This window comes from Protomyctophum bolini, assembly GCF_963924005.1.
Source record: "Protomyctophum bolini genome assembly, chromosome: 4".
Taxonomy (NCBI): Eukaryota; Metazoa; Chordata; class Actinopteri; order Myctophiformes; family Myctophidae; genus Protomyctophum; species Protomyctophum bolini.
Genome location: NC_137865.1, coordinates 32,281,127 through 32,309,016, shown reverse-complemented (window position 1 = coordinate 32,309,016; position 27,890 = coordinate 32,281,127). Strand labels below are relative to the sequence as shown.

The 27,890-nt window shown below is 45.6% G+C and overlaps 1 protein-coding gene across 13 annotated transcripts in view; it reads right to left on the bottom strand.

The window, feature by feature from the left end:
- The window catches only part of frmd4a (FERM domain containing 4A), a 165,938-nt gene that overhangs the window by 55,498 nt on the left and 82,550 nt on the right, over positions 1-27,890 (bottom strand). For 12 of the 13 annotated variants that reach the window (XM_080762548.1, XM_080762552.1, XM_080762553.1 and 9 more), the window contains exons 2-4: positions 16,419-16,484; positions 5,737-5,831; positions 3,224-3,316 (exon numbers count right to left, since the gene is read on the bottom strand). In XM_080762548.1, the coding sequence (XP_080618674.1) occupies positions 3,224-3,316; positions 5,737-5,831; positions 16,419-16,484 (254 nt within the window). Of the gene's footprint in view, positions 1-3,223; positions 3,317-5,736; positions 5,832-16,418; positions 16,485-20,855; positions 21,336-27,890 lie in introns of those variants that run through there. The other variant, XM_080762547.1, reaches the window with a different exon arrangement.

Genomic DNA, 27,890 nt, shown 5'->3' with positions numbered 1-27,890 from the left:
ACACACACACACACACACACACACACACACAGGAAAATATAAGTTGTTCTTTAGCTCCAGAAATTGAGTATGTGCATGTGAGTACGTGTTCCCAAGTGTATTAGTAGATTTGTGCATGCGCACGCACGTGCGTGCGTGAGTTTGTGCATGCGTGCGTGCGTTTGCGTGTGGAGGGTGGGGGTTTAAGGGTTGTGTAGCGAGGGAGGTCTACTCTGTAGGATCAATACGGTGGAGCAGAAATCTGGTTACATACTGAGCCTTGTCAATATTCAATGTGAACAACTGAACATTTAATTAAAAACACATTCTTGATCTGAAACACACACACACTCACACACACACACACACACACACACACACACACACACACACACACACACTCACACACACACACTCACACACACACACACACACACACACACACACACACACACACACACACACACACACACACACGCATTCATCACAAAACCACCAACTGATTTGAGACCTTGGGTGGGCTGCCAAACATAACAAAATTTGCACAAAACACCCAACCACATGAGGAATACATGTTTACACACACACGCACGCACGCACGCACACACACACACACACACGCGCACGCACACGCACACACACACAGTATTGGTCTAGGGCAGGCAGCAGAGAATGATAATGGATTCAGTTCTGATTGTGGACTGATTATACAGAGTAAGGGAGTGAGAGACAAGTCAGACAGAGAGAGAGAGAGAGAGAGAGAGAGAGAGAGAGAGAGAGAGAGAGAGAGAGAGAGAGAGAGCAACAATAAGAGTGAGAGAGAGAGAGAGAGAGAGAGAGAAGAGAGAAAAGGGGAGAGAGAGAGTGAGGCGGAGAGAAGAGCGAGAAAGGGAGAGAGAGCTTGACATTTGGATCGGCAGTGTATCTGAGATGAGGCCTCCAAATGGTGTCAGGGATCACAACACACACACACACACACACACACACACACACACACAAGCACACACACACACACAAGCACACACACACACACACACACACACACACACACACACACACACATCGTTATACGAGCCTAAAACATGGTCATTATCAACAGAACATCTCCGCAACCTCTGCCATAGCAACACAGTAGTGTTGTACACACACTGAACCCTGTTGCCCCCCCAAAGAGAAATAAAAAAGCGTTCGGTGAACATGAACAATAAGTCTGTTTGCTGGAGAGGCTATTATGTCATATGTTGACCCATTGCGTCGTGACGTGACCCTTATCACAAAGGTCAGGAAACGACTGCTCTGCGACATTGTTTAGCTGAGACGGCGCGCGCCACGTCGCTATGTACGTTGCTAGCCAAAAGGTCCTGTCCCCGCGGTGCATGTGACATCATGGGGATAACTCGAGGACAAATAGAACAGTGGCGATTGTGTGTGTGTGTGTGTGGGGGGGGTGAAGGGTGTGCACTTTAATTTCAGACAAAAGAGAGGACAGGGAAGCTCCTCACAGAGCATGTACGTATACTGTAGAAGGTGTGTCTCTCTCTGTCACTCAAACATGCACCCATGCACGCAAATATTATTGTGATGGCTATGTGATGGAGCTTTATGTAAGAGCGGGGGCCTTAGTTTGTTGTGAGAACGGTACAAAGGCCGGGCAAGGAGAAAGGAAGAGGAGACATTGCATAAGCCTCGGACAGGAGGAAACAAAGTGAGGGATACACTTACAGAGCATATGCACCCCTGTATCTTTACAGGTACATGCTCAATGTGCTGTCTATTCATATTCATAATGGTACTTAACACAATCCTGCCCAGCCCTCTAGGCGAGATCGTGGCGCTAGTGCCAGAGAAATGCGCGAAATATACAGAGAAGAAGAGTCACTTCTCTTTCACTTCTCTGAAATACACGAGCCGGAATCTCGTGGATGGTTAATAACTTTCCACGAGATCTCTCGTGGATAGCACGGAATGTGTTAACACAATGATGTCCCTGGACATCATTTCATTACAAATCCAAGTGACTAAATCACTAAATCCTTAGTGACTACCGTGGACGTCCCAGGACGTGTTTTCAGTGATTACGCTAGAGGGCGCTCTTCGCCAACATATGGATGACTATAGGTTGATAGGAGATGGAAATTTACCAGAATGCATCCTGGACACATTGTGGGACCTGTGGGTTGACAAAATACAACAACAGAAGCCACATATAATTTGGTTATGTGTCTGTCTACCTTGTTATTCTCGTCTGTTTCCTAATTAAAACCCATCCTCTATATCTTTTTAGGCTAGTATTTAGATTCAAATTCTATTTCTACAAACAAGCTTCACCAATGATTTGAACCAATTTGTGAATTAGTTAATGGCTGGGTACTATACGTGTTCATCCGCTTGAATTAGGGCTTGTTCTTTGTTCTGCCATGTCTTAGTTTACACTGATAATAGGTGCCCTCACAAAGGCTCTCTGTAAAACTGGAAAACACTAAATACTTTTCCTGTAAACTGGCTTTCACAGGGTAATCTGCACTGATACAGTGAGCTAAGGAGATAAGAACTCTTAAGGTTTGTGTTCCTCATGGGAAAGCATTCTGAGCACACCACTTTGTAGTCATGGTGACGCCGCTTGATGGGATTTGCATGGACGCATACTGATGAGCTGTGCGAGAGGCTTTCGATTGGCTGAGAGGCCCTGGTGGCGGGAGTTAAACGAGGCAATTCCGTAGGTGCCCCTCATAACTGACCTCGCTAATCTGTTTCAATTAATTAGAATTGTGCACACATGCGTGCACGTGTAAGCAAATACACATGCACAATTTTTGTATTGTGCACACACACACACACGCACACACACACACACACACACACACACACACACACACACACACACACACACACACACACACACACACACACACACACACACACACACACACACACACACACACACACACACACACACACACACACACACACACACACAGTTTATTGTCAAGCAGGTTCCTACTAACTGCATGTATTTTTCTTTCATCTTCACTCAAACACCACACTTGACTTTTCTTGAGTAGTTGAAGTATGAGCACAAACACAAACATAGAATCACACTTGAACACGCACAAGAGTACATACACAGACATGCACGCACTCTCTCTCGCGTGCGCACGCACACACACACACACACACACACACACACACACACACACACGCACGCACACTATGTGTGAATAGTAACAGGTGAATACAAACTTACCTGACACAGAAATAGAGGACTATGGGCCCAGTCTTCTTGGGGAACTCATGTTCTAGCACCCTGCGGTCCAGCTGCAGCCAGCTAAAATGGCCCCTGAGAAGAGAAGGCAAACAGATTGATCAGCCATCAGACCCCAAAAACCTCTCAGCACCGCAAGGGGCCCCAAACACCACTCAGCACCGCAAGGGGCCCCAAACACCACTCAGCACCGGGCCCCAAAGTACACCACGCAGCCAACAAGAACCAAAGCAAACTTGAGCATAATTCAAAATGAATGCTAATGTGACACAAGAGGGCCTTTTCAAGTGTTCTCTCTCCTCCATTTCCCTCTCCCTTTTTCTTCCCTTTATCTTTTCTCCTCCCTCCCTCCCTCCCTCCCTCCCCCTCTTCCTCTCCCTCCCTCCCTCTCTCCCTCTCCCTCCCTCCCTCCCCCTCTCTCCCTCCCTCCCTCTCCCTCTCTCTCCCCCTCTCTCTCTCTCTCTCTCTCTCTCTCTCTCTCTCTCTCTCTCTCTCTCTCTCTCCAGCAGGGATGAAAACTGCAGAGGCAGCTTAGTTCGTCGCCCTGGTTACCCTGCATGGTCTCCTGAGCAACATCTCTCTCCTTTCTTTCTTTCTTTCTTTCTTTCTCTCTCTTTATTCTTTAATCATATCCCCCCCCCCCCTTATCCCCATTAGCTGCCACCGAAGTAGCAGCTACTCTTCCCGGGTTCCATGACAAACAATACAAATAACACAACACAACACAATAAAAACATGTACAAGTTCAACAAAAGAACCAAACAAAATAAAATAAATACAAAATCTCTCTCTCTCTCTCTCCCTCTCTTTCTGTGCACCCCCTTCCCTCTCCTCCCCTGTCTCCCACAGTGTCTCAGTGGTCAAAGGTCAGCCCTCTTCACAGACACAGACCAACAAAACACGTCGCAGGACAGACAGACCCCCATGGGGGCTACTGTATTCTGTAAATGCCACAGAGAAACATGATGGCCTTAACCTGATATCACACGTGAAGGTATACAACACTGAGTACAAAGGGAGGAGAGAATGTAAGATGCAAAAGGCCGGGCTGCTGTTTGTCTGTATGGAAATCATTTCAAAGGAGTGTTTGCATGAAGAAGAGAGCTAGCTAGGCTTGTTGTGTGGGCTATGTGCGCGTGCGTCAGGGCCACCTGTGCTGCTGATGAAACTCATTCAAATGGCATTGTTTGCATTTCGATTCATGTCTGACATTCAAGACAACACACAGCATGGCAATGCTGTGTGTACTTTTAGGTCGCAATAGCAGATTCCTGACGCTGTCTTTGAAGCCAAACTGGTGCTACAGCTAGGAATAACTTACTTTTTGTCCTTATTTATTATCAGCTTGCAGAGCTGATCACTAAAGAGACACCGCCTGCAACTAGTCGGCACTTTCACCTCACTTTCTCAACACTTTCTCAGAGTGGTCACTTTTTCCTCATTGGCTGGCCTTGATAAAACCCAGCCTAGCGTGGTAGCCTACCCATACCTAGCGTGTATGCGGACAGGATCACAGACTGGCAAATATGGTTTTATTTAACAATAGAACGCAAAAGTTTTACATTACTAAACACATGTATGACATAGTGTGTTTAGTCAGAATGCTATGCTGGCCATGTTCGATAAAGAAAACAGTTATGGAACACGGAAAACAGCTATTTATTTGTGACCGTTTCTGACCGAGGCTAAATCATTGAATATTTTTTTAATTTCCGTTTTTTCATGTCATATGATGGTGCGCGTGCTGTTGGCCTAGAGCGTGTGCATGTGCATATCTTGTTACCGGGGCGGACCGCGTTTTTTTTCCAAATCACCCAAATCACTGAACGCTCCTTTAAGCATTTATTTCATATTTACATTATTATTATTTTTTTTTCACTTAATTTTTATTGAAGGAAGAACAGACACAAACAAAAACTCAACTAACAAGACAATATGGGAAAGAAAAAGAAAAGAAAAAGGACAAAAAGGAAAAGGAAAAGAGGCTGCATTTTTCATATTACATTAAACATTCAATGAAATCCTATTGCAATATTGCTAGGCTGAGAGAAGAGATTCCACTTTTCCCCGCGGTGAATCTTAATTTAACTCTTTGTTTTTGGTCATGTTTAGTAAGAGTCATGTGTTGACACTTGACAGTACCTTTCAAGAGGTTCAGCTTGCTGCAAGCTGATGTGTCATTTCATTGAGGTTCTGACAATTGACAATTGTTTCAGTATACAAATTTGTGTACCACCAATTGTTATGGGCAGCTTAGAGAACATGACACAAACAAAAATGTAATTAAGAATAAACCAAAAGACAGCAGCAGTTGCATGTTCATGACTAAATGTGAGCATGCCAGATGTACAATAATGTTAACGTAATTAAACAAATCTCACACCACAGCAGAAAACAAGAGCCCACCAGAGTCCACTCAATCACAGGCAGAGCTGACCTGGTCAAACGTTGAGGTGACCTTTCTATCACCACTGAGAGAGAGGACATTGACTTACGTTTCATCTGTGTAGGAGATTCCAAAGTACTCCTTCTCCTTGAGGTTGAAGTGCGAGGCCACCAGGTCTAGCAGGTCCTTGGCCATCAGCTTGGGCTGCAAAACACAGAGCATTGTGATTGTCATTACATGGGGCCAAAACATTAAAACACAGAGCATTGTGATTGTCATTACATGGGGCCAAAACATTAAAACACAGAGCATTGTCATTGTCATTCCTTGGGCCATTGCTGTTTATCAGTTAGCGGCGCTTGGCTTTGGAACCACCAGTGTAGTGGTTTGTTTTCGTGGTTGGTGTACCTGTACAAACTACACGCTGTGCAGCCGTGTGTGACTCCATATTCAGCGGCTATCGATTCACTGCAGTGACTAAGCATTCTGACCAACGTGGGGAGGCAGAAAGCGAGAGGGGGAAAGAGATGGATGAGATTGTGTGTGTGTGGATGCTGCTGACTGTGCACGTACCCTGCCCTTCCTCCCCTCTCTTCCCGTCTCTCCTTTCTTCGCTTATGTCTTTCGACTGCAGAGTCATGGCTTGCCTCTGTCCCCAGCCACTACTGTTAGGTCCTCTGTCCCCATCCACTACTGTTGGGTCCTCTGTCCCCCAGCCACTACTGTTGGGTCCTCTGTCCCCATCCACTACTGTTTGGTCCTCTGTCCCCATCCACTACTGTTTGGTCCTCTGTCCCCATCCACTACTGTTTGGTCCTCTGTCCCCATCCACTACTGTTTGGTCCTCTGTCCCCATCCACTACTGTTTGGTCCTCTGTCCCCATCCACTACTGTTTGGTCCTCTGTCCCCATCCACTACTGTTTGGTCCTCTGTCCCCATCCACTACTGTTTGGTCCGACGTACTAACAGTCCTACAGTCATGAGTCTGACACCCTACCCAGAACCCAAACCTAAAACCTAACCTCACTGGGACGCCTGCTGGTCAAGTGGTCCAGGTGCATGCCACATATAGGCTTTGGCCTGACAGCGCGTTGCGTGTTCGAGTCCCGTTCATGACGACCATTGCTGCGTGTCTGTCCCTCTTTCCTGTCAGTCTTCACTTGATACTATCAATAAAGGCAGAAAAGCCAAAAACGAACCTCAAAGAACGGGTTAGTTTTAACCTGCCACAGGTTAGTTGCAACTGGCCACGCCGCATGTTGGGAGCGACGGTGTTGTCGGACTAATGCCTGTCGGACTGTGTGTCTAACTAACGACAAGGCTGCTGCGAGCGAGTTAGCATCTACTAGTTAGCCAGCAGCCTGATTTCCAGGCTTCTGTGACCAAATGTGTTGATGATGTCCTGCATACTACATTGGAGCTTTCAGACAGAGTCTATCAAAGCAGAAGCAGGCGGCTGCTGCCATATGCTGCTGGTTTGTGACATTCTGAGTAACAGAGCGCCCCACCCTGAGGTTAACCATGGGTGTGCCTCTCTGCCTACACACATGCACGCACGCACACACACACACACGCGCACGACGTGCGCAAGTATATATTCTTTCAGAGCTAATGTTTTTAACTCAAATCTTTGCTTCTGGGGGGTCCCTCCCTGGAACAACATATTTTCAGATGGGGGTCGGCGGCCAATTACAGATGACATGAAATGACATGAAAATATTTGAGAAAGACTGACATAGAAACATAGGTTTTGCAGAAAACTGTCATGATTTAAAGACATTTTTTAGAATCGGCCTCAGGTCTAAATGGGTTAAAGGGAAGGGGATGATGTCATGCACACACACGCACACGGCCACACGCGCGCGCACACACACACACCACATCTCCACTGACCTAGATCCTATATAATAGGCCTTCGCCTACACATCCCTCTACACAGAAAGACCCTGGAGAGGAAGAGAGAGAGAGAGAGAGAGAGAGAGAGAGAAAGTGAAGCCTTGAAAGAGAAGGTGTGGACGAACAGTGCTACGGACAGTCGTACATATATATGGACGGATGGAACGGATGACTGACAGATCAGCTTCACGTATACAAGCCGATATACTCGATCACAACAGCCACATAATACCATTTGATCCGTCGCCGTGCGTTCCTACTCTCTCCATCTTCCCGGGTCTTTGTATAGTACTGTATGTCGCTCTTCCCCTGCCGTACTCACTCTCCCTCGTCCGCTCTGTTCTCTCTCTCTCAGTCTCTCTCTCTCTCTCTCTCTCTCTCTCTCTCTCATTCTGTAATTGCTGTAATGAATGTTTTGGTGGGCTCTGAAACAGTGGTGGTCTCTCATTTACTTGGCCAGCAGATGACAGCAGCCCTAGCAACAACAATTATTAGACAAGTCTGCACGCCGCCACACGACAACAGCACAACATCCAATAAACACAGAGGTCACCGGCAGATGGACAGACACGGTGACCAATGAGGAGAGATGAGGTTGGAAAAGAAAAGAAGAACGTGGTGGAATGAATGACGGCTGTGAAAACAAAATGCACAACGAACGAACGGCAAACGCCTCCCCTAAAGAAACCCATTTCCATAAACTGGGAAGAAAGGGTGGTGATCAAAAGGCACATGATGGAATACGAGATACGTGATCATGAATACTGAACGCACAATAATAGCCACGTGAAGTGCATTAGGGAAGGTAATTGAGTTAGGTTCTTCAAGAGATATAACCAGCACTCGCTTACTCACTCACACGCCCATCTGAGATGGGCGTGTACGCACACACACACACACACACGCACGCACGCACGCACATGCACACACACACACACACACAGCACACACACACAGCACACACACACACAGCACACAAGGAGCACAGCACACCTCTGTGAGATGGCAGGCACCTAACACGATTCTAGGAAGTGTAATACTATTTCAGGAGAATACTAATTATGACCTGGATAGCTTGAGTGACAGATAATAAATGAGTGTGTGAAACACACACACACACTCAGAGAGAAACATAGACGCAGACACATTAGCAAACAGCTAAGGTACACAGACACACAAATGCACACAGACTTGCGGCCGGACACACAAACACACACACACACACACACACACACACACACACACACACACACACTCACACTCACAGAGGAAAGGAGACACACTGATATACCGCAGAGGCTGAACAACACAGAACTCATGCATGCTCACGCACACACACACATTCTACAGACACTTGCTTATCTATCCAGCGTAGCAATCTATCAGAGCGGACAGCTTGCTGCTGCTAGCTCAGACGGTATTAGTGCTAACCGACATTTAGCCCCGCGCCTCCTCAGCAGCACAGGTCATTAAACGGCATAGGAATTACAGTGAGGAGCAGGGAGGAGACACACTTAATGTGTACCCACAGTCAGAGGGCTGAGCGACACTCAAAACAACACTGCACACACTAGACCTAGTGCTGCACTCAAAACAACACTGCACACACTAGACCAACAACACTGCACACACTAGACCAACAACACTGCACACACTAGACCAACAACACTGCACACACTACCATAGTGCTGCACCATTCTTCCATTCTATTGGTCCGACTGTCATTAGACCGACAACCTACCTCAAACCCTAACCTAACCCTAACCGCAAGCACGGGAGCAGCTAAAAAACTAAAAGACTAAAATTAATTGGACAGCCAACTAGTGCTGAATCTAGATCTCAATCTTTTTCTATTAATTGTGCAGCACTACTAGACCACTGTTTCCCAAACAGTGGGTCGGGACCCATTTGTGGGTCGCGGACACATCGTTATGGGTCCCCACTCTCCATAGCCTTTGTTTGACCTACATTTGGTTTTTTATTATTATTATTTCATAACATTTTCAAAAGACATTCCCGAAAAAACATGACGTTTCATGAATTAATAACAAAATCCAATGATTTTATTTCAGTAATGTCATGAAGAAATGAAACAAAAATCATACAAGCTTCGCGCCACGTTGGGAGCTTGTAGATCTGCTATTTTCACTAGTTTGGGTTCCGGGGGCGAATATCTAATTTCTGTTTTGGGTCCCGGGCACTAAATAGTTTGGGAACTGCACACACTAGACAGGAAGTTACAGTCAACGTTTAGCTCAGCTCTTGGCGCCTCCAGGGATTGTTTTGGTTTTTGTTTTTCTTTTGAGGGAAGCTTTTCTGTTCACTAATACACCATTAAAGTCATTTCAGTACATCCATATATAGCATCCCCCCCCCCCCCCCCCTCAAAGTGTTGTGGTGAAGATACAGACAGTATATAGTGTTTGAAGAACAAATTTGCTAGCAATACTCTTTGGCAAGTCTTAGGTGATCTGTGAGCCAAATAAGAAAGTTTGCTGGCAAACACACCGAGTCCCCTGATGTCTGCAGTCAATCATGTTGCAAAGAGTAAACTGGAAGGGCGCGTCTTTGCAGGGACACGTTGTCATCTTAAATGGATTTAAAATCCATCATTATCAACTCGTTCCCCGCCGGCGTTTAAGGTCACAAAAAGCCACAGCCTGCCGCCTATAGACCACCATTCATAAGAGCCTTTATTCTGAAGTGCTGACCAGCTGAGTCAACAACTTGACAATGGTACATATCCTCCTCAGTAAGCTATTCACTCATCAGCAAACCTCATAACAGGTTAACCTGAGCGAGTGCAGATGTTTGATGCTGCGATTTGGGTCTCATCACGGTTTACTTCCAATAAGTCTGCCTGCCTGCTAATGAGGCATCCCTCAATAAACAAAGGGCTAATCATGCACATGCACACACACCCACACACACGCGCACGCACGCACACACACACACACACACACACACACACACACACACACACACACACACACACACACACACACACACACACTCTGACACACGCACTCACACACTCACACACTCAAAGGTAGGAAGGGGTGAACGACACTTCTGGGATTAAACAGTGCTGGAGCCAAAAGCTGTGCATATGAGCTGATTATAGCAAAAAGGCGATCCAGTGGTTCCTTGTCTGCATACTCTGCCTGGCTTCACCACATGATCTGTCATAGCAGGGGATTCAACAGCACTGACACGACCACAGCCCTGTCAAATGATCACGCAAGTCGTGATGATGTAGCCCAACTGTAGCACCTCGGAGACAGGCTGTGGTGGAGGTGGTTGGCTTTGCCGCTAGTCTCAGACGCGTTCTTTTTTATTAACTTGACTCTGCTATAGCTTCCATTCCCAGCGCAAGACGTCCTTGTTGGCAAACAAGAAGAGCCGTGGTTCTCCTCCTCGGAGCACAGGAAAAACTCAGAATAACACTGGAATTCTCTACGGTCCCACTAAAACCACCCCATGCTCTACTCAAACATCCGCTCGACAGAGAGAGAGAGCTTGCTGTATCCTGATACGCCAAGAGTTCTGTTAATAACATCCTCTCTTCCTGTCATATGCTTTCGCTCGCTCATCCCGTCTTTTTCACGAGCCATAAACGGCCACTGGAACAGCCATTCTCACACTGTAAAAAACAGCATTCGCTGACGCCATAACAGATCAATGTATCGACCAGGTTTCTGCAGCGATGATGATCACATCATGCCCCTGCACTCCTCCAACATGTTTCATCACATACATTAAGACTTGCTATAAGGTCTTTTTATTTTCCTTTATGTTTTGCTCCAATTTCACGTGGGTAAAATGATGTTTAATAATGTAATAATTACCACATATGTTGCATTCACACGGGCAGATGTAAACTTAAGATACAGTCTACCATTCATTTTCAAAGGAATCCACCGACATGAAGACACAAAGATAAATCCGACATTTGTAGCTGCTGCAAAAGATACAAAGCTACAAAAAATATGAGCTGGTTTCAACAAAGACGCAAAGCTACAACTACGCTGTCAGTGTGTAGCTTTGCATCTTTTGTATCTTTTGCATCTGCCCGTGTGAACACAGCAGATTAGACCACCATTTATACTTAAAGTAAACTACTTATAGTTGACGGGGGTCAGCTCTGTAATTACTTGCGCAAGCAGAGCGCGCAAGTACTGTAATCGGCTGGATATGTATGTATCTATGTATGTCGGGGTAAGAATGGTGGTCCCTTATTGGCTGTTGATGATGATGTAACTTGCAAGTACTTGCATGCTTTGCTTGTGCACAAGTAGGCCATGCATGGCCTATACTGGTGTGCAAGGCGCAAGTTGGCACCGAGACAGAGTGCATTTCTAGTTGGTTCACTCTTTTTAGCCTCTGCTCCAGTCCAAATCTCTTAACCAAAATAACTGATCTACAAGCTCACAACGCATTGCGTGGTAGAGCCATTCTTGGCAAATACCCCCCTCTCCCCCCTCCCTGAATAGGGATGATCCAAGTGGCAGAACTTAAATAACTGGAACTTCTCCGGACTCTCAAGAGTTTCTGCCAAATTCTTACCCTTTGATCACTTTCATACACTTTGATACACTTTCTAGGCCCCAAAACATTCCTCTTCAGGGACGCGTCACACATTTGAATCTGGGTGTAACTGCGCTGGACAGGGAGATGTCCTGCATAATGATATGACTACCATACGACACAGCAGGAGGATGCCTCAGCTCACTTCTCTTTCTCTATGCTGAGTCGTCAAGCAGCTTGTGAACATTCCCCCACATCATGTGTTGATGTGTCATTACTGTGTATTGTTCATAGATTATTGTATCTTTGGCTCTGCTCTGGGGGGGTTGTTGATATCAGAGCTGTGTCTTGGTGCACAGATAATCGGAGATATCAAATGTGATATCAGACCTGTGTCTCTGTACGCAGATCATCTGATATCACATGAGCAGAGCCACACCGCCATACTATCATGCAAAAGCTTTGCAATAAATGGTCTTGATCAATCTGAGCCGAAGTGTCTCAATGAACTATTATTCCCACTACTCTCTCTGTTTCTTCAGTCACATCCTCTCTCTCTCTCTCTCTGCTTTCCTTCGGTATATCTCTTTCACTTCCTCCTGCGTCTCTCGTCTCCTCTTTCCCGGGTAAAGGAAGGAGTATGAACGGATGGATGGGCGGAGGGTGGGAGGATGAGGCGGAGATGATGGGATCGTACTACTTTGGCATTAAGAAGGAGAGTTATGAGGGAAGGTGAGGCGAGATAAGACGTATAGAGCAGAGAAATAAGAAAGACACTGGGAGAGTAAAGGTGAGGTGGCAGCAGCAGAGTGAGAGATGTCGTCCGATCAGATAGAGGGGGCGAGAGACGGGAAGAATGAGGGCGGCGAAAGGAGGCTATTTGAGAACTGTTCTGCCCGAGTAATCAAATCACATGGACTGCAGACTCTCCTTTCTCCATTCACCTCTATTCTCCCATTGCCATTCCTTTGGCCTAATCTATCTCTCCCTCTCTCTCTCACTCTCGGTTTGCGAGTGCAAGAGCGCGCGCGTGTGTGTGTGTGTGTGTGTGTGTGTGTCTCTCTCTCTCTCTCTCTGGTGTGCGTATGTGTCTCTCTCTCATTATCTATCTCTCTCCAGGAATACCCAGGGCTCTCATCCCTAGTTGCCTCGGGAGTCTCATCTCCAATCATTTCGTCGTCTTCTACTCCTTCTTCAGCGTTCTTCAGAGTAATTATACGCTCCCTTTCGTTCACTCCGCTTATCCAGTGGAATGGGATAATGGTTGGACCGACACAAGGGGAGCAGGGAGGTCAGGAAGAGGGGAAGAGGGCCCGGATGGTTAGCTCAACCGTCTGGGCACGCGGCCGCGGCTCCAGACATAAAAAGAAAAGAAACGCTTCGATTCATCACAAGTCAACCCCGATGCGCCGCTGGGACAGAGGGATGGTGGAGACAGTGAAGCATCCTCTACAATCACAACCAGGAAGTCCAACAAGAGACAGATGGAAGCGGAGGGAGGGTGGTGTGGAGTGGGATGGGGCGGGGCGGGGGGGAGGGGGGTAGAGTAAATGGAGACGTGAGAGGAGGTGTAGTTTGTCATGGATGAGTCTGTCAAATGACCGTTGAGGCGGGCCTGCAGGCCAGGACAGATGACCTCCTGCCTGTCCCACTGACCAGCCAGGAGGGAGGGAGAGAGAGAGAGAGAGAGAGAGAGAGAGAGAGAGAGAGAGAGAGAGAGAGAGAGGAGAGAGAGGTAGGGATGGATGGAGCTGAGTATCATTACTGCCCGAGAGGCCCACAGGGCTACTTAACCCATTTTGACCTGAGATCAGATTCTAAAAATGTCTTCTACATCCTGACAGTCTTCTGAAAAAGCTATGTTTCTATGTCAAAATTGTACTTAAGTACAGTACTTAAGTAAATGTACTTAGGGGCTCAAGCGAGCTTTGTTTTGGGCAGGGTGGTTGGAGGTATAAGATGAGGCATCATTAGCTACGAACAGATAGATGTCTGGGAGGAATGATGGATGGATGGGGGATGTTTTACTGTCTGTGGGCCTGGCGACCAGACTGTGTGTGTGTGGATAAAGGATGAGGTTAGGAGAGCATGGGTTACTGTTTAGTAGGACATCATTAGGAGTAAACTGTGTGTCTGTGTGTCTGCTGGGCTTCTGTAAGGAGCCTATAGGGTCACAGTTGGGTTCACTGTGCGTGTGTGTGCGTGTGTGTGCATGTGCGTGCGTGCATGCATGCGCAACAAGGGATCAGGTGAGAGGCAAGGCAAAGCAAAGTCACCACTTTCTCTTGGTCAGCAGTAATTGAGCCCCTCAGGACGGTGCGCTAACATCACTTCTCCCTCCCTCACTCTCTCTCTTTCTCTCACTCCCCCCCAACCCTCTCTCTCTCTCTCTCTCCCTGTCTCTCTCTCCCTCTCTCTCTCTCTCTCTCTCTCTCTCTCTCTCTCTCTCTCTCTAAGGCAGTGGTTTTCAACCAGTGGTCCTTGAGGGGGTTCCAGGTGGTCCCCAGCTATAAACGATGGAGAGTTGGTAACCAAATGGATCCTCTTGGGTTTGAGAGTGTAAAATGAATGTTACACTCTCAAGAGTTAAATTATTGTTAAACATCTGCATTACTTAATTTAAAGTCTGCACATTCAGAGAGAATGTAGAATAATTGTTATTTTGATCAACATTGCCTGTTATCTCTCCTAATGGTACCAACATCAATAGTACAGCATAGAATTCTTATCCAATGACAACAAAATATTCTTAAGTTTTGCGTCTGAGAGGCTAGATTAGTGATCGACCGATAATCGGCCGTGGCCGATTATCGGCTTCGATATTCATGTTTTTTATTAATATCGGTATCGGTAATAATCGGGGGAAAAAACGGCCGATTAACGATTATTATATTTTGTCATAAATGCGCAAAAAAGTACAACAACCACTCCACTCTCATTGAAAATCCGGTAGAGTACGGTTATAAGGAGATGTATATAGCTTAGCTGCGTGTCTGACTGTAACACAGACTCAGGAGGAGTAGACACACACAGAGCACAGCACGCTGTGCCTGCTCGCTCCTCCCTCCCTCCCTCCCAGTTCCACACACACGGAGTAAAAAGAGAGAGGGCTAGAAGGAGTAATACTAACCTTGTAACCATAAGCATTGCTGTTTTCATCTTGCATTAACAAAAATAAAATCCACACTGAGAGGGACAGAAGGTGTAACAGTGGTAGACCTACATTAGCCAACGCTAGCTCCAATGCTAACGCTGCAAACTTACTGCAGCTGTAAACGGTTCTTTGATTGTGTGTGTGTGTGCGTGCGTGCGCGCGCGCGCGCGTGGGTGCGTGGCCACATGCTGCGTGTGTGTGTGTGTGTGTGTGTGCGCGCGCGTGGGTGCGTGGCCAGTGGCCACATGCTGTGTGTGTGTGTGTGTGTGTGTGTGTGTGTGTGTGTGTGTGTGTGTGCGTGCGCGTGCATGCATGCAAGCCAACTGTTTTCTAAAAGGACAACTTTTCCCCCCATCCTGACCAGCCTATTATTATTATTATTGCATTTTGGCTATGTGCAATAACTAACTGCAAGCCAATGAAGAATGAACCAATCAGTAGCATTGTCAATATTTGTCTTAATTTCTAATTCATATTTATTTAGTTGACAATAATTTAACGGTAGGCCAGTGTTTTGAGACATAAAAGGCTATTGTCTTGTATTGCTATAAAATTATGATATTGAAAGTGGCAAATTTCAGTGGTGGAGTAAAAACAACAAGGTCACATGGCTTTGGGGAGTTTGGGCAGCAGATCTACAAGCTCTCAACATGTCATGCTGCAATGTTCTGTGGGCTTGTAGATCACCAATTTGGATAAATAAACTGATTATTATTATTATTTTTTTTAAATAAATGTTTTAAGCCTGTGCCTGCACTTCATACAGCACTATGTTCCATATTCTGCTACAGTACATGTTTGCACTTTAATTAAATTAAAGCTGCATTTGATGGAGGGGTTGTTACTGAAAACGATGTTGGTGCTTCTTGCACTAACTTTTTATAAGCAATAAATGTTCTCCAATGCATTTAAAGGAATTATTGTGTTAGAATTTATGTTACTGTAAAAAAATTTTTTTTTACTTAAATTAATATCGGTCATAATATCGGCTATCGGGCTTTTTGATTCTCCACTAATCGGTAATCGGAAATATCGGCCAAAAATCATATCGGTCGATCACTAGGCTAGATCTCATCTAATGGTGGTCCGTGGCTCAAATGATGAATGAATAATGGTCCTCGATATGAAAGGGGTTGAAAAGCTCTGCTCTAAGGAATGAAAGGGGAGTCAGCAAAGAGCCAGAAGAGAGAGAGAAGAAACAAGGAAGAATCACCTGTACAAGGAGCTCCAGCTTCCTGTCGTCCAGGAGATGGACCTGACATCGCCTCCCCTCCGTCATCTGAGGAAGACAAAGAAGAACAAGACACAGGCATTGTTGTTAACACGATGGGTGTCAGACTCATGTTTATGTATGTACAGTTATCCACATTTTCGTTTGAGTTCACAATTATTCACAAACCCAATCGTATCTACAAAGGTGTGTGTATGCCACTAGTGTGTGTGTGTGTGTGTGTGTGTGTGTGTGTGTGTGTGTGTGTGTGTGTGTGTGTGCGTGTGTGTCTTTGTGTGTGCATTGCACACACTGCAAACAAGGTTATAGCAGCACTAACTACTCGACACAATAGAGAGAATGTTTCCTGGCTTTATGTCTTCCTAACCGACAGACATAACTGACATTCCTGTTTGAGCAGGAAGTCCATTCACCATCACAGTCAGAGAGTGCAGTACAGTCATCACAAAGATGCACGTATACTCTGCACGGCGTCCATGTGTGTCTATGTATGTGCACGTGCGTGCGTTGGGCTGTTATTATTGCGGTGTGTTTTTGGTACAGTAAACACTGCCAAAGAACTGATGACATCCATCTGGCCACTTCAGGCCGTAAACACAGAAGCAGGTGCGACCATCATGAGACAAGGAATGGTGGAAAAATTAAAATAGTTTCACACACACACACACACACACACAGGGCTCTATTCTGTTTTCGTGCTACACTCTTCCCCAACGGCTGATCTACAAGCTCGGTGCGCGTTGCATTGCGACACGTCGTATGCTTGTAGATCTGCTATTTTCGTAAAGGTTAAATAAATCTAATTCTTCAACACAGTAGACGTACAAGCCTTGCCAGAGACTTCTGCGTGTGAAAACTGTGAATGCATTTGTGCACAAGCGCTTGTGTGTGTGTGTGTGTGTGTGTGTGTGTGTGTGCATGCGTGCGTGTGTGTGTTCTCTCAGCACATGTGGAGTTTCTCTAGCTCTCTTGACAGGAAGTGGTGACCCTGAGGAGCACAAACACCCTCCTCGTCCCACCTACGCTTCCCCCACATCTGGGAGACCGGGTGAGAAGGAAGGGGGGGGGGGGCTGGAGGAGGGAGACCGGGTGAGGAGGAAGGGGGAGGGAGACCACTTCATGGTCAAGCGCATTCTGTAGCACGTGAGATCTATATTCAAAATGATTCAATGATTCCGGTAATTGAAAATCCAAGAAATGGCACAATATTCCTCTGTCACCAGATCAACCTATTAGCAAACTGATATCAGTCAGGCTCTATCCAAAACAACGCTGTCTCAACTCCCAAAAGGCAGTTTTTCCATGTGACTTTTGGGGAATGTATGATTTAGGATTTTGTTGCCTATCGGGACATATCGTCGTCAGCACAATGAAGCTCAAGTGGACATCGCAACGTTCAGCGACCCCGTGGCTCAAGTCCGCTTGAGACGGCTATTTTGTCTGACCGTCAAAAACGCTGACAACTGGACTAAAAAGGCAACATAGGCCTTATTTGCCCCCCCTTCTTCAAGGCACATAGTGGTCACAATATTCCTTTTGGGGAGTGAGACAGTGTTGTTCAAAACACAGCGTTATGTATTATTGTGGTTAGAGTGTCTGCCCTGAAACTGGGAGGTCGGGGTTCGTTCCCCAACCGGGTCATATCAAAGACTGTAAAAATGGGACCCACCAAATGCCTCTCTGCCTGGCACTCAGCATCAACGTTGGATTGGGGGGTTAGAGTAAATGCCTCTCTGCCTGGCACTCAGCATCAACGTTGGATTGGGGGGTTAGAGGATACAATCAATCTACAAATGATTCCCGAGCATGGCACGGCTGTGGCTCACTGTTCCAAGAGATGGGTCAAATGTGGAGAACAGATTCTGCATATAGCAATGTATGCATCGCATACGGCAGCCGAGTCCGTCTCAGGCTAGGGATTAGAGAGATCATATCGGGCCACCTCTGGGCTCTTACATGCTGGCGTGGAACGGCTGTGTCCTCAACAACACTGTAATATACGCCTACTTACTGTAATATATTATGCTTACCTACTCACCACTGGCCAGCTAGCATAGAGGTGAGAGTTATAACAATGAACTGATGAACTGAAGATACTACAGGCAGAGTACTGTCTCCAAACTCGTGTGTGTGTGTGTGTGTGTGTGTGTGTGTGTGCACGTGTGCGCGTGCGTGTGTGCCTGCACAGTTCTTTGAAGGGCTTAGTTAACCCTCCCATTCGCTCATTCGTCTGATGTGGTTTGGGGGTTTAGATTGGGTGCACCTGTGCACACACACACACACACACACACACACACACACACACACACACACACACACACACACACACACACACACACACACACACACACACACACACACACACACACACACACACACACACACACACACACACACACACGTCACACACTGTACCAAAATAAAACTAAAAGCATTAGGCTATTGAGAGGATGCACTCTATCAAGCACACTGTTATATCTGATATAGATACAGATCTGTTTGTGGATAGTATCTGTATTTTATTGGCCAATAAAAGTAATTGGTTGGTTCGAATAACACTACAATCCAAAATGTGTTTGAACACTGTGGTACGTTCACACATAGGTGTCTCAGCTAACCACACTGTTTGTCCCTGAGTCTGGGACGTTCTAGTGAAAAGAGTGGGCTACACCAGTGGTTGTCAAAGTGGGGTCCGGGGTCCCCCCCCTCTTATGCAGGTCCCTGGTACGTAAGTGTTTTCAGATGGGAGTGTGTGTGTATATATATACACTCCCAAATATATATATATATATATATATATATATATATTAAATTCGGGGTTCCTTCCTTGACATGAAAAAGGTTTGAGAACCACTGGCCTACACTGTTCACACAGGCATCTTATACAAATATAGTTTTATCTGCTGACCTGCGTGCACATGCGCGTGCACACATATACACACACACACACACACACACTTGCACAAATACGTGCACAGTAACACCCAAGCACAGACAGACAGGCAGAAGAGACAGCGTGTTCTCTCATTCTCTCTTTCTCTTTCTCTCTCACACACACACACACACACACACACACACACACACACACACACACACACACACACACACACACACACACACACACACACACACACACACACACACACACACAGAGGCTTCGCTTGGATCACCCTTGGGAATAGTACAATAGCATCAAGGTTATAAATCACTGCCTGGCAGCTACATTTGGGTAGCTCAATATTGCAGGGACAGTTTCTCATTATCTACAGTAAATAGCCTACATTTTAAGTATAAATGTCATATGCCACAAATTGGACACACGCTTCTTACTGTTCCATGGACGACAAATACAAATATAATTTAACTTTCCATATACAGTATGTATGAATAACTTGCTGGCTGTCTCTGATTGAGCACAAAAGAAAAAGCTCTGCAAAACACATCATCGTTTTAAAGGTAGTTTAAGTGATTTTCTTTGGCAAAAATAAGTGTTAAAAAGCTCTATGTTGTGATAGTACTCATTGCTATAGTGTTTGTTCAGTAACAGGAGTTGGAGTTGGAGGGGGGGCATTTTCAGAAACCAAAACTGAAACTGGGATAGCAATTTTATCCAATCAGGATAGAGAACGCAGTCAGCATACAGATTAAACAAGTGGAATTGTAAGTGATGACACAAATAAAAACACTATCAAAATGAAGCTCATAAATATCTACTCTCTCCTGATTGGCTGAAATGTGGTCACCTACCTGAACATGTATTTTCTGTTTATTAAAGAGATCATGGAGAGACAGGGAGAACAAACACTTATAGCAATGATACTATCACAATATAGTGACTACCTTTACACACAAAAACTTACAACAAAACAAGAAATCACTTACAGTACCTAATAGTAATAAAGACTGTGCTGTATTTTGATCTCCCATGGCCAATACACTAAACATTGGCACTCACTAGCCTTGAGCTTGAACACTGTACTGAACAATGGTGTAATGCACTGAAATATAAAAGTGATGTTTAAAGATGCCATTTGGTTTTGAAGCACACGTGTAAAGATGATTAAAAGTGGCGTGTGTACCTCATCATCATGTCATAGAGTGATTCACATCAAACAACAACCGACATTTTTGTCGGTTGTTTGGCCAGCCTACAGTACATCCTCAAAGGCCTGACTCACTGGCATGTATATGTATGGTGAGACTGTCACTGAGGACACACAAAGCAGCGGAAAACGATGAAACGATTATGTTTTATTTATAATCGTCCAAAGCAAGCCGCTTGGCCGCGTCTCCACAGTCCATGTCTTTCTATTTTGCCGATAAAAGCACTAGACAGACAAGCCCTATAACATCTTATCATGACTGTGCCGAAAACAGCAACACACACACACACACACACACACACACACACGCTTTTACCTTTCACATTCACCGTCCGTGACGCTCCGTCACAAGCAGGAGGGGTTTCGTTTTTGCACGAGCCGAATTAATCCCCCAAAACGAAACGAAAACGTGTATTAATACCACCAGTCCACCGCCGCCGGCTCGGTAAAATCCCTTTAATCCGGCCTTAGAAGAGGAGGCACATCAGCATCCATGTTACTGACCGACCGGTGCCACTCGCATGTAGGCTAGTAGCAGCCAGCAGCGACGCGGATCGGATCACTCCCTTCCCCTGTGCAGTGCGCGCGTGTGTATTTCCAAATAAATGTTATTTATACACAGACAGCGCGCAAACCGAGGACGCAAGAAGACATAATCCCATGCTGCTGTTTGTTCTTCTTAAAGGCCGATAATAAGTTCAACAATAACACAGAGAAGTGTTTCAGCAAGGTCTCGTGGTGGTGGAACGCCTCCTCCTCCTCCGACCTCCATACGGCGACGCTTTCAGCAGCTCTTCTCCATCCTGCATCCTCCTCCCTTATTCTCAGAAGGCTCTCTCTCTCTCTATCTCTCTCTCTCTCTCTCTCTCTCACATACACACACACGCACACACACCGGGCTGCCCCCCCTCCTCCTCCTTTCTCTACCGTAATACACCGGCACCGTGCACACTACCACGAACGTTGTCAGTGATGTGAACGAACGAACATGCACGGCAGCACGGGACTGGAGACTGGAGAGACCGTACCAACGGCGAACAAGCGCAGGGGACCTACACGACAGATATAAAAGCATAAAAATGTACTAGACTAGTACTCTCTCCTCTCAGACTGATTCCCCCTGCGGTGACTGCGTTGCTGTTTCTATATTCTATCTCTGTGTTGTTGGTTGCCTCGAAAAACACGGGAATAATGGAGGCAAGATGTGGGGGCGGGGAGAGAGAGAGGAAAGGGGGAATTTTCTGCAGCAAGCAAGCAAGCAAACAGCTCACACGGTCATGAGAAACTGCAGACTCTCCCCCCCCCCCCCCCTTCCCTCAATTTCAATTCAAAGGGGGTTTATTGGCATGGGAAAAAAACGTTTACATGCCAAGCAAATGTAAAGTACAAGTATGGGGTGAAAAACAAGCAAAAATAGAAAATGTAGGTACAATTATAGACTTTTAGAATAAAGCCATGTGTAAATAGAGCTGTGGAACTAACTTGGAATCACATCTCTCTCTCTCTCTCTCTCTCTCTCTCTCTCTCTCTCTCTCTCTCTCTCTCTCTCTCTCTCTCTTCTCTGCCTTTGTGCATGTGAATAGCCGACCTACAATACAAACAAACTGGATCTGCACACCATTACAGGCAGGAATCAGTGGAAGTGAGAGAGGGCTCTCCCCCCTTTCTCCACCTTCCGTTTCTTAGGTTTGGTTTGGTTGTCTTGCCTGAATGATTCCTGGGCTCTGGACCCACACTACTGCAACCTAACTTTGACTGAACCGCTTTTTTTGTTGTATGACCTAAATTGGGCACTTTGTGTGTTCACATCAGTTAGTTGGACGTTGGTTGGAGCAGCAGCCGAGCCGTTGAAACCACAACGTGTTAACATAACAGAATGTGCCCAGTTTTCTGTACTGTAAATAGACCTTAATGCGTAATGAAGGTGGGATTGAGTTTTGCCTAAAGGCATTAACTTATTTTTCAATGATTCTTTTTTGGATATAGGCTAGCGGCAGCTCCTATTTGTTATTCCATCCATCCATCTTCAACCGCTTATCCGTAGTCGGGTCGCGGGGGCAACAGCTCCACCAGAGAGCTCCAGACTTCCCTCTCCAGAGCAATTAACATTAGTAACTTCCTCCTGGGGGATCCCGGGGCGTTCCAAGGCAAGTGAGTCGATGTGATTCCTCCAACTGCGCCTTGGTCTGCCCCGGGGTCTCCTCCCAGTGGGACGTGCCTCGAGGACCTCCCTAGGGAGACACCCAAGAGGCATCCTAACCAGAAGCCCGAACCACCTAAGCAGTCTCCTTTCCGAGCGAAGAAGCAGGGACTCTACCCTGAGTCTCTCTTTATTTGTATGTACAAGTATAACACGTGCATTAAGGTTGTGTGTGTGTGTGTGTGTGTGCGCGCGCGTGCGTGCATGTGCGTGTGTGTTTGTGTGTGTGTATGTGTGTGCACGTGTGTTGGAACTGCCTCCAAGGAAAGCCCATGCACATACCGGCTTTTGTGTGTTAAGCCAAAGAGTACAGCTGTCAACATCATAGGGACTCATACTGTGATTGAAGATTAACACAACTTCAGTTCAGAGCTAGTTTCTTCTAAAAATGAATTGGCTTTACTGACCCTCTGTCGCAAATTACACCACATCTGTGCCAAACAGTACAGCACTTGCGCCGTAGGCCCATATATGAAACATGATATAGGATCTGCGGGCTCCATTATAAAAAAAAAACCTCACCACTGGAATTAAGCTATAAAGAGACGCTGTTTCAGTGCGTTCGGATTAGGATTCAACGTTTTTTAGCTTAGCTTGCTGAATGCATGAGGTTAAATGAGTGGTGTTGAGGAGGTGGTGTACTTTCCCCTCCCAGTGGAATTCTTTTTCTGTTTCTTGGATATTTTTGGCCTGTTCCAGACACCGGAAACGGGCCTGTCCAACTTAAACTTCTCCAGATGACTCTTTCTTTTGGCTTTAATACACATGCCCCCCCTCTCCTTCTCTGTCTTTCTTTGGCCAAATACATATCTGCCCTTATTGGCAGCTTCCTCAGTGAGCTATCACAAGGGTCCTGTTGTTTGGCCCAGACTAGGGAGGGAGGAAGAGAGAGAGAGAGAGAGGGACAGTGGAGGGAGAGGGTGGAGGAAGGAAGGCAGACCAAAGAAAAACAGAAGGAGACAGAAGAAGAAGAAGGCAAATAAAACCTAGAGCCTGAGCACATTTGAGATGCAATGAGAATCCCTGACACGCGTTTGTCTTCCTGTTACCGGTACAGTAGCACTATAGATGTGAAGAGGTATAGAATAGAATATATAGACAGAAATCCAGGAGATGAAAGTGACATTTTCGCTGCGTTTATTTTCAACCCTTATTTAGTTCTCGGAGAACACACTGAGGGCTGCATGAGAGTCCCTTTTTCAGCGGTGTCGCGATTATAACTAAATAAAAGAACATTTCATCACATAGTTTATCAACATCAATTAAAAAACAGGTACAATTGATTGAGATTGAACCAAAGTTGATTATGTCCGACTGAAAACAACCGTGTGCTTGCACGTTCCACACGCAATAACCCTTGTGTGACCTACGTCAAGGGGTTTGTGTGGGAGTAACAAGGTGAGGAACACTAGGTGTTACATATAATATCTGCTGGGCCCTTTTACAGGGCCTTGTTAAATGGAGCCAGCCCAGTGGTGGGCTGCTATTCTGGGCACAGAGGTGTGGTCCATTTCTGGAGGTCCCGGGGGGGGGGGGAGGGGGGTCTGTGCGGAAGGCAGTGGTGGAAAGTAAAGTACATTTGCTTAAGTACTGTACTTAAGTACATTTTTGAGGCATTTGTTTTACTTTACTGGAGTATTTCCAATTTTCAGTATACTTTTACTTCGCCGCCACTACATCTCAGAGGCAAATATTCTACTTTTACTCCACTACATTTATTTATTTTTTGTGGCTTTCGCATATTTTTTATATTTTTTATGGAGGGACAGACAGTAGGCTGACAGGAAATGGGGAGAGAGATGGGAGGAAGACATGCAGTAAAGGCTGTCGGGATCGGGAGTCGAACCCGCGGCACACTGCCAGACTGGATTACCAGCAAAGGTGCCTGGACCACTGAGCCATGGCCCAAGCCTCCACTACATTTATTTGACTATCTGGATGTGAAGGCCCACATGAGTACCAAACTCGGATGACGGCCTCCAATGAAAGCTCTCGGGAAGTTGGTGCCGCGAAAAAGTGGGTCATAAACACCAAAACCGAACTAAAGTTTGGCTTCTGGAACATTTATTTGACAGCTTTAGTTTATAGTTACTTTGTAGATTTGTATTATTATTGCAAAACATACAGTAACCATGCACTTCAGCCCTATATATACATTTTGGCCATTTGAAAATAGCCGCTCACAATGCGTGGCAATGTGACGCATTGTGAGCTTGTAGATCGGCTATTTAAAAAAATTAATTATACATTTTGAAAACTTGAAACGGGACATTCTGCATAATTAGTACTTTTACTTTTGGTTCTTTTGGTAAGTACATTTTGATACCAATACTTTTATACTTTTACTCAAGTCTATTTTGAATTCCGGACTTCTACTTGTAACAGAGTATTTCTACATTGATTGCAGTATTTACACTTTTACTTAAGCAAAACATTTGAGTACCTTTTCCACCACCGCATGGTGGAAGTCTCTGGGAGCAGGGGTGAGGTGGGTTTGGCAGGCAGCACGGGGTTATTAGGAGTCAGGGTTTTGGGGTTGGGCAGGGGATCGGCGACGGTGGGGTTTTGAGGCGAATGCACGAGGTAACCTATATTGATGGAATGCGATATAAACAGCGCCCAGTGGTTTAATTGAAGCAAGCTGGAGAATCCCTTTAACCCTTTAGGGCGGTAAACGCTGACGATACCATAATCTCACTCTCTTTTTCCCGTCATTCTCCCTGAGTCCCTCAGGTAGAATGACCCTGAGTCCCTCAGGTAGAATGACCCTGAGTCCCTCAGGTAGAATGACCCTGTCACTTTATCTCGTAGGCACAACAGGGTTTTTTGCAGCAGGAGCATTGTGACAAAAAACAATCCTCCATGTTGATTTACACCATGCAGATCATTACAGCTGAATCTGGGCTTCAAGACCCCTCGTCAGTTTCAATGCAACTTCTCGGTCCCAGCATATGGTACAGATTACTTTATACAGCGCTACGCTTAACGCACAACTCAGCCCACAGTATTACACCAGAGAGAGAGAGAGAGAGAGAGACAACTGAACATCATAGATCGATAACGGTGGGTTCCTCTCCTGGATGGAGGACTCATCTCTGTATCTGCTGGGCTGTGAGGGAGCCATGCATGGGCAGGGAGGGTCACAGTAAGGAAGCCAGGAATGTCTAGAGTAACGTCTGACCGGCAGCGATCTGTTTTGTTTGTGCGCGTGTGTGTGTGTGTGTGTGTGTGTGTGTGTGTGTGTGTGTGTGAGCTCCACCCTCGATCCCGCTGCCTGTGAGTGACTGTGGGAGTGAAATATGGTTCCAGTTAGGAGCTTTTTTCTTTTTCTTTTTTTCTTTTTCAAATCAGAAACACACCAGCGCTTCAAACAAACTGCAGATATTTCTGTAACCGAGCCTGCTTTGTTCTGATCTTTTTTTTTGTATATAAAAGCTTTATTCTCAGGCATTTTCCCAAAATGCAGGCCTCGTTGTTGTTTTACCTTATCACCATTTTTCACTGGTTTGTCGTGACCCAAAGCTGTGTGACTGAAGCTGGTACATGAATGTATCAGCATTCCACTCTTACTGTACATACATACTGGGCATAGTTGTGTAAACTGTACAGTACAGTAGCCGGCAAAATTATGACATCACTAGACTAGACCAACTCCACAGTAAGTTATTGTATACGCCCTCAGAGCAGTGGTGGAAAAAGTACACACATCTTTCACTTAAGTAAAAGTATTGATACTGCAGCGTAGAAATTCACTGTTACAAGTGAAACTCAGGTATTCAAAATTAACTTGAGTAAAAGTATCAAAGCAGTGATATATAAAATATCCTTAAAGTACCTACCAAAAGTAAAAGTACTCATTATGCATACCTCAAAATGGTATAGTAAATGTACTGAATGTGAGTGAATATTTTACATCACATAGAAAAACGAGTCCTGCATGAGGTAGTAGTTGACCTGATCCTCCACCATCTAGTCTTTCTCTCACACACACACACACACACACACACACACACACACACACACACACACACACACACACACACACACACACACACACACACACACACACACACACACACACACACACACACACACACACACACACACACACACACACACACACACACACACACACACACACACACACACACACACACACACACACACACAATATTATCCACATAATATGCTAAATGAGAGCCAAAGATTAGCAAATCAGACGGGAGGGAAGATTATGCCAATTGTGAGTGTGTGTCAGTGCAGTGTCTCTCTGCGTGTGTGTGCATTTGTGCGTGCGTGCGTGCGTGTGTGTGTGTGCCCAGAGCGAATAGGGGACTAACAAAAGAAAGCAGTGTGTTATCATTTTATGGGAAATTATAGTGTACCTTATGACTTGACGCAACGTGCATTCTAGAATCTGGATATCTCTCAATGTTTCTCTCAAATTCATCCCCTTTGAGGAGGAGTGCTCACAAAACACTGGTTTCTTTCTAGATCCACAAACGTTTGGCCATCACTGTATACTAGAGACACAGTTGTCTTCTTATGGTGCGTTCACACTGTATACTAGAGACACAGTTGTCTTCTTATGGTGCGTTCACACTGTATACTAGAGACACAGTTGTCTTCTTATGGTGCGTTCACACTGTATACTAGAGACACAGTTGTCTTCTTATGGTGCGTTCACACTGTATACTAGAGACACAGTTGTCTTCTTATGGTGCGTTCACACTGTATACTAGAGACACAGTTGTCTTCTTATGGTGCGTTCACACTGGCAGATGCAAAAGATTCAACGATACGTTAAACTAGCTCAACTTCTTTGTAGCTTGGTAGCTGTTTGTATAGCTTTTGCAGCAGCTACAAACGTCGGCTGTATCTTTGTATCTTCATATCGCTTGCTTCCATTGAAAATGAATGGTAGACTGTATCTTTGTATCTGACCGTGTGAAAGCTTTTAACGCATTTTCTTCTTTTTGCATCCGGCAAACTCAATAGTGCTAGCTAGCTGCATCATGTCCCCATCGTCTTCGCACTGGCATCCATCGTTTCCTTTTCCTTTACAACTCTCGCAATGGACTCCATTGCAGGATCTTTCTTTAGCTTTAGCTAAAAAGGCAAGACGTGTGTAGCAAAAACAACTGGGTCACG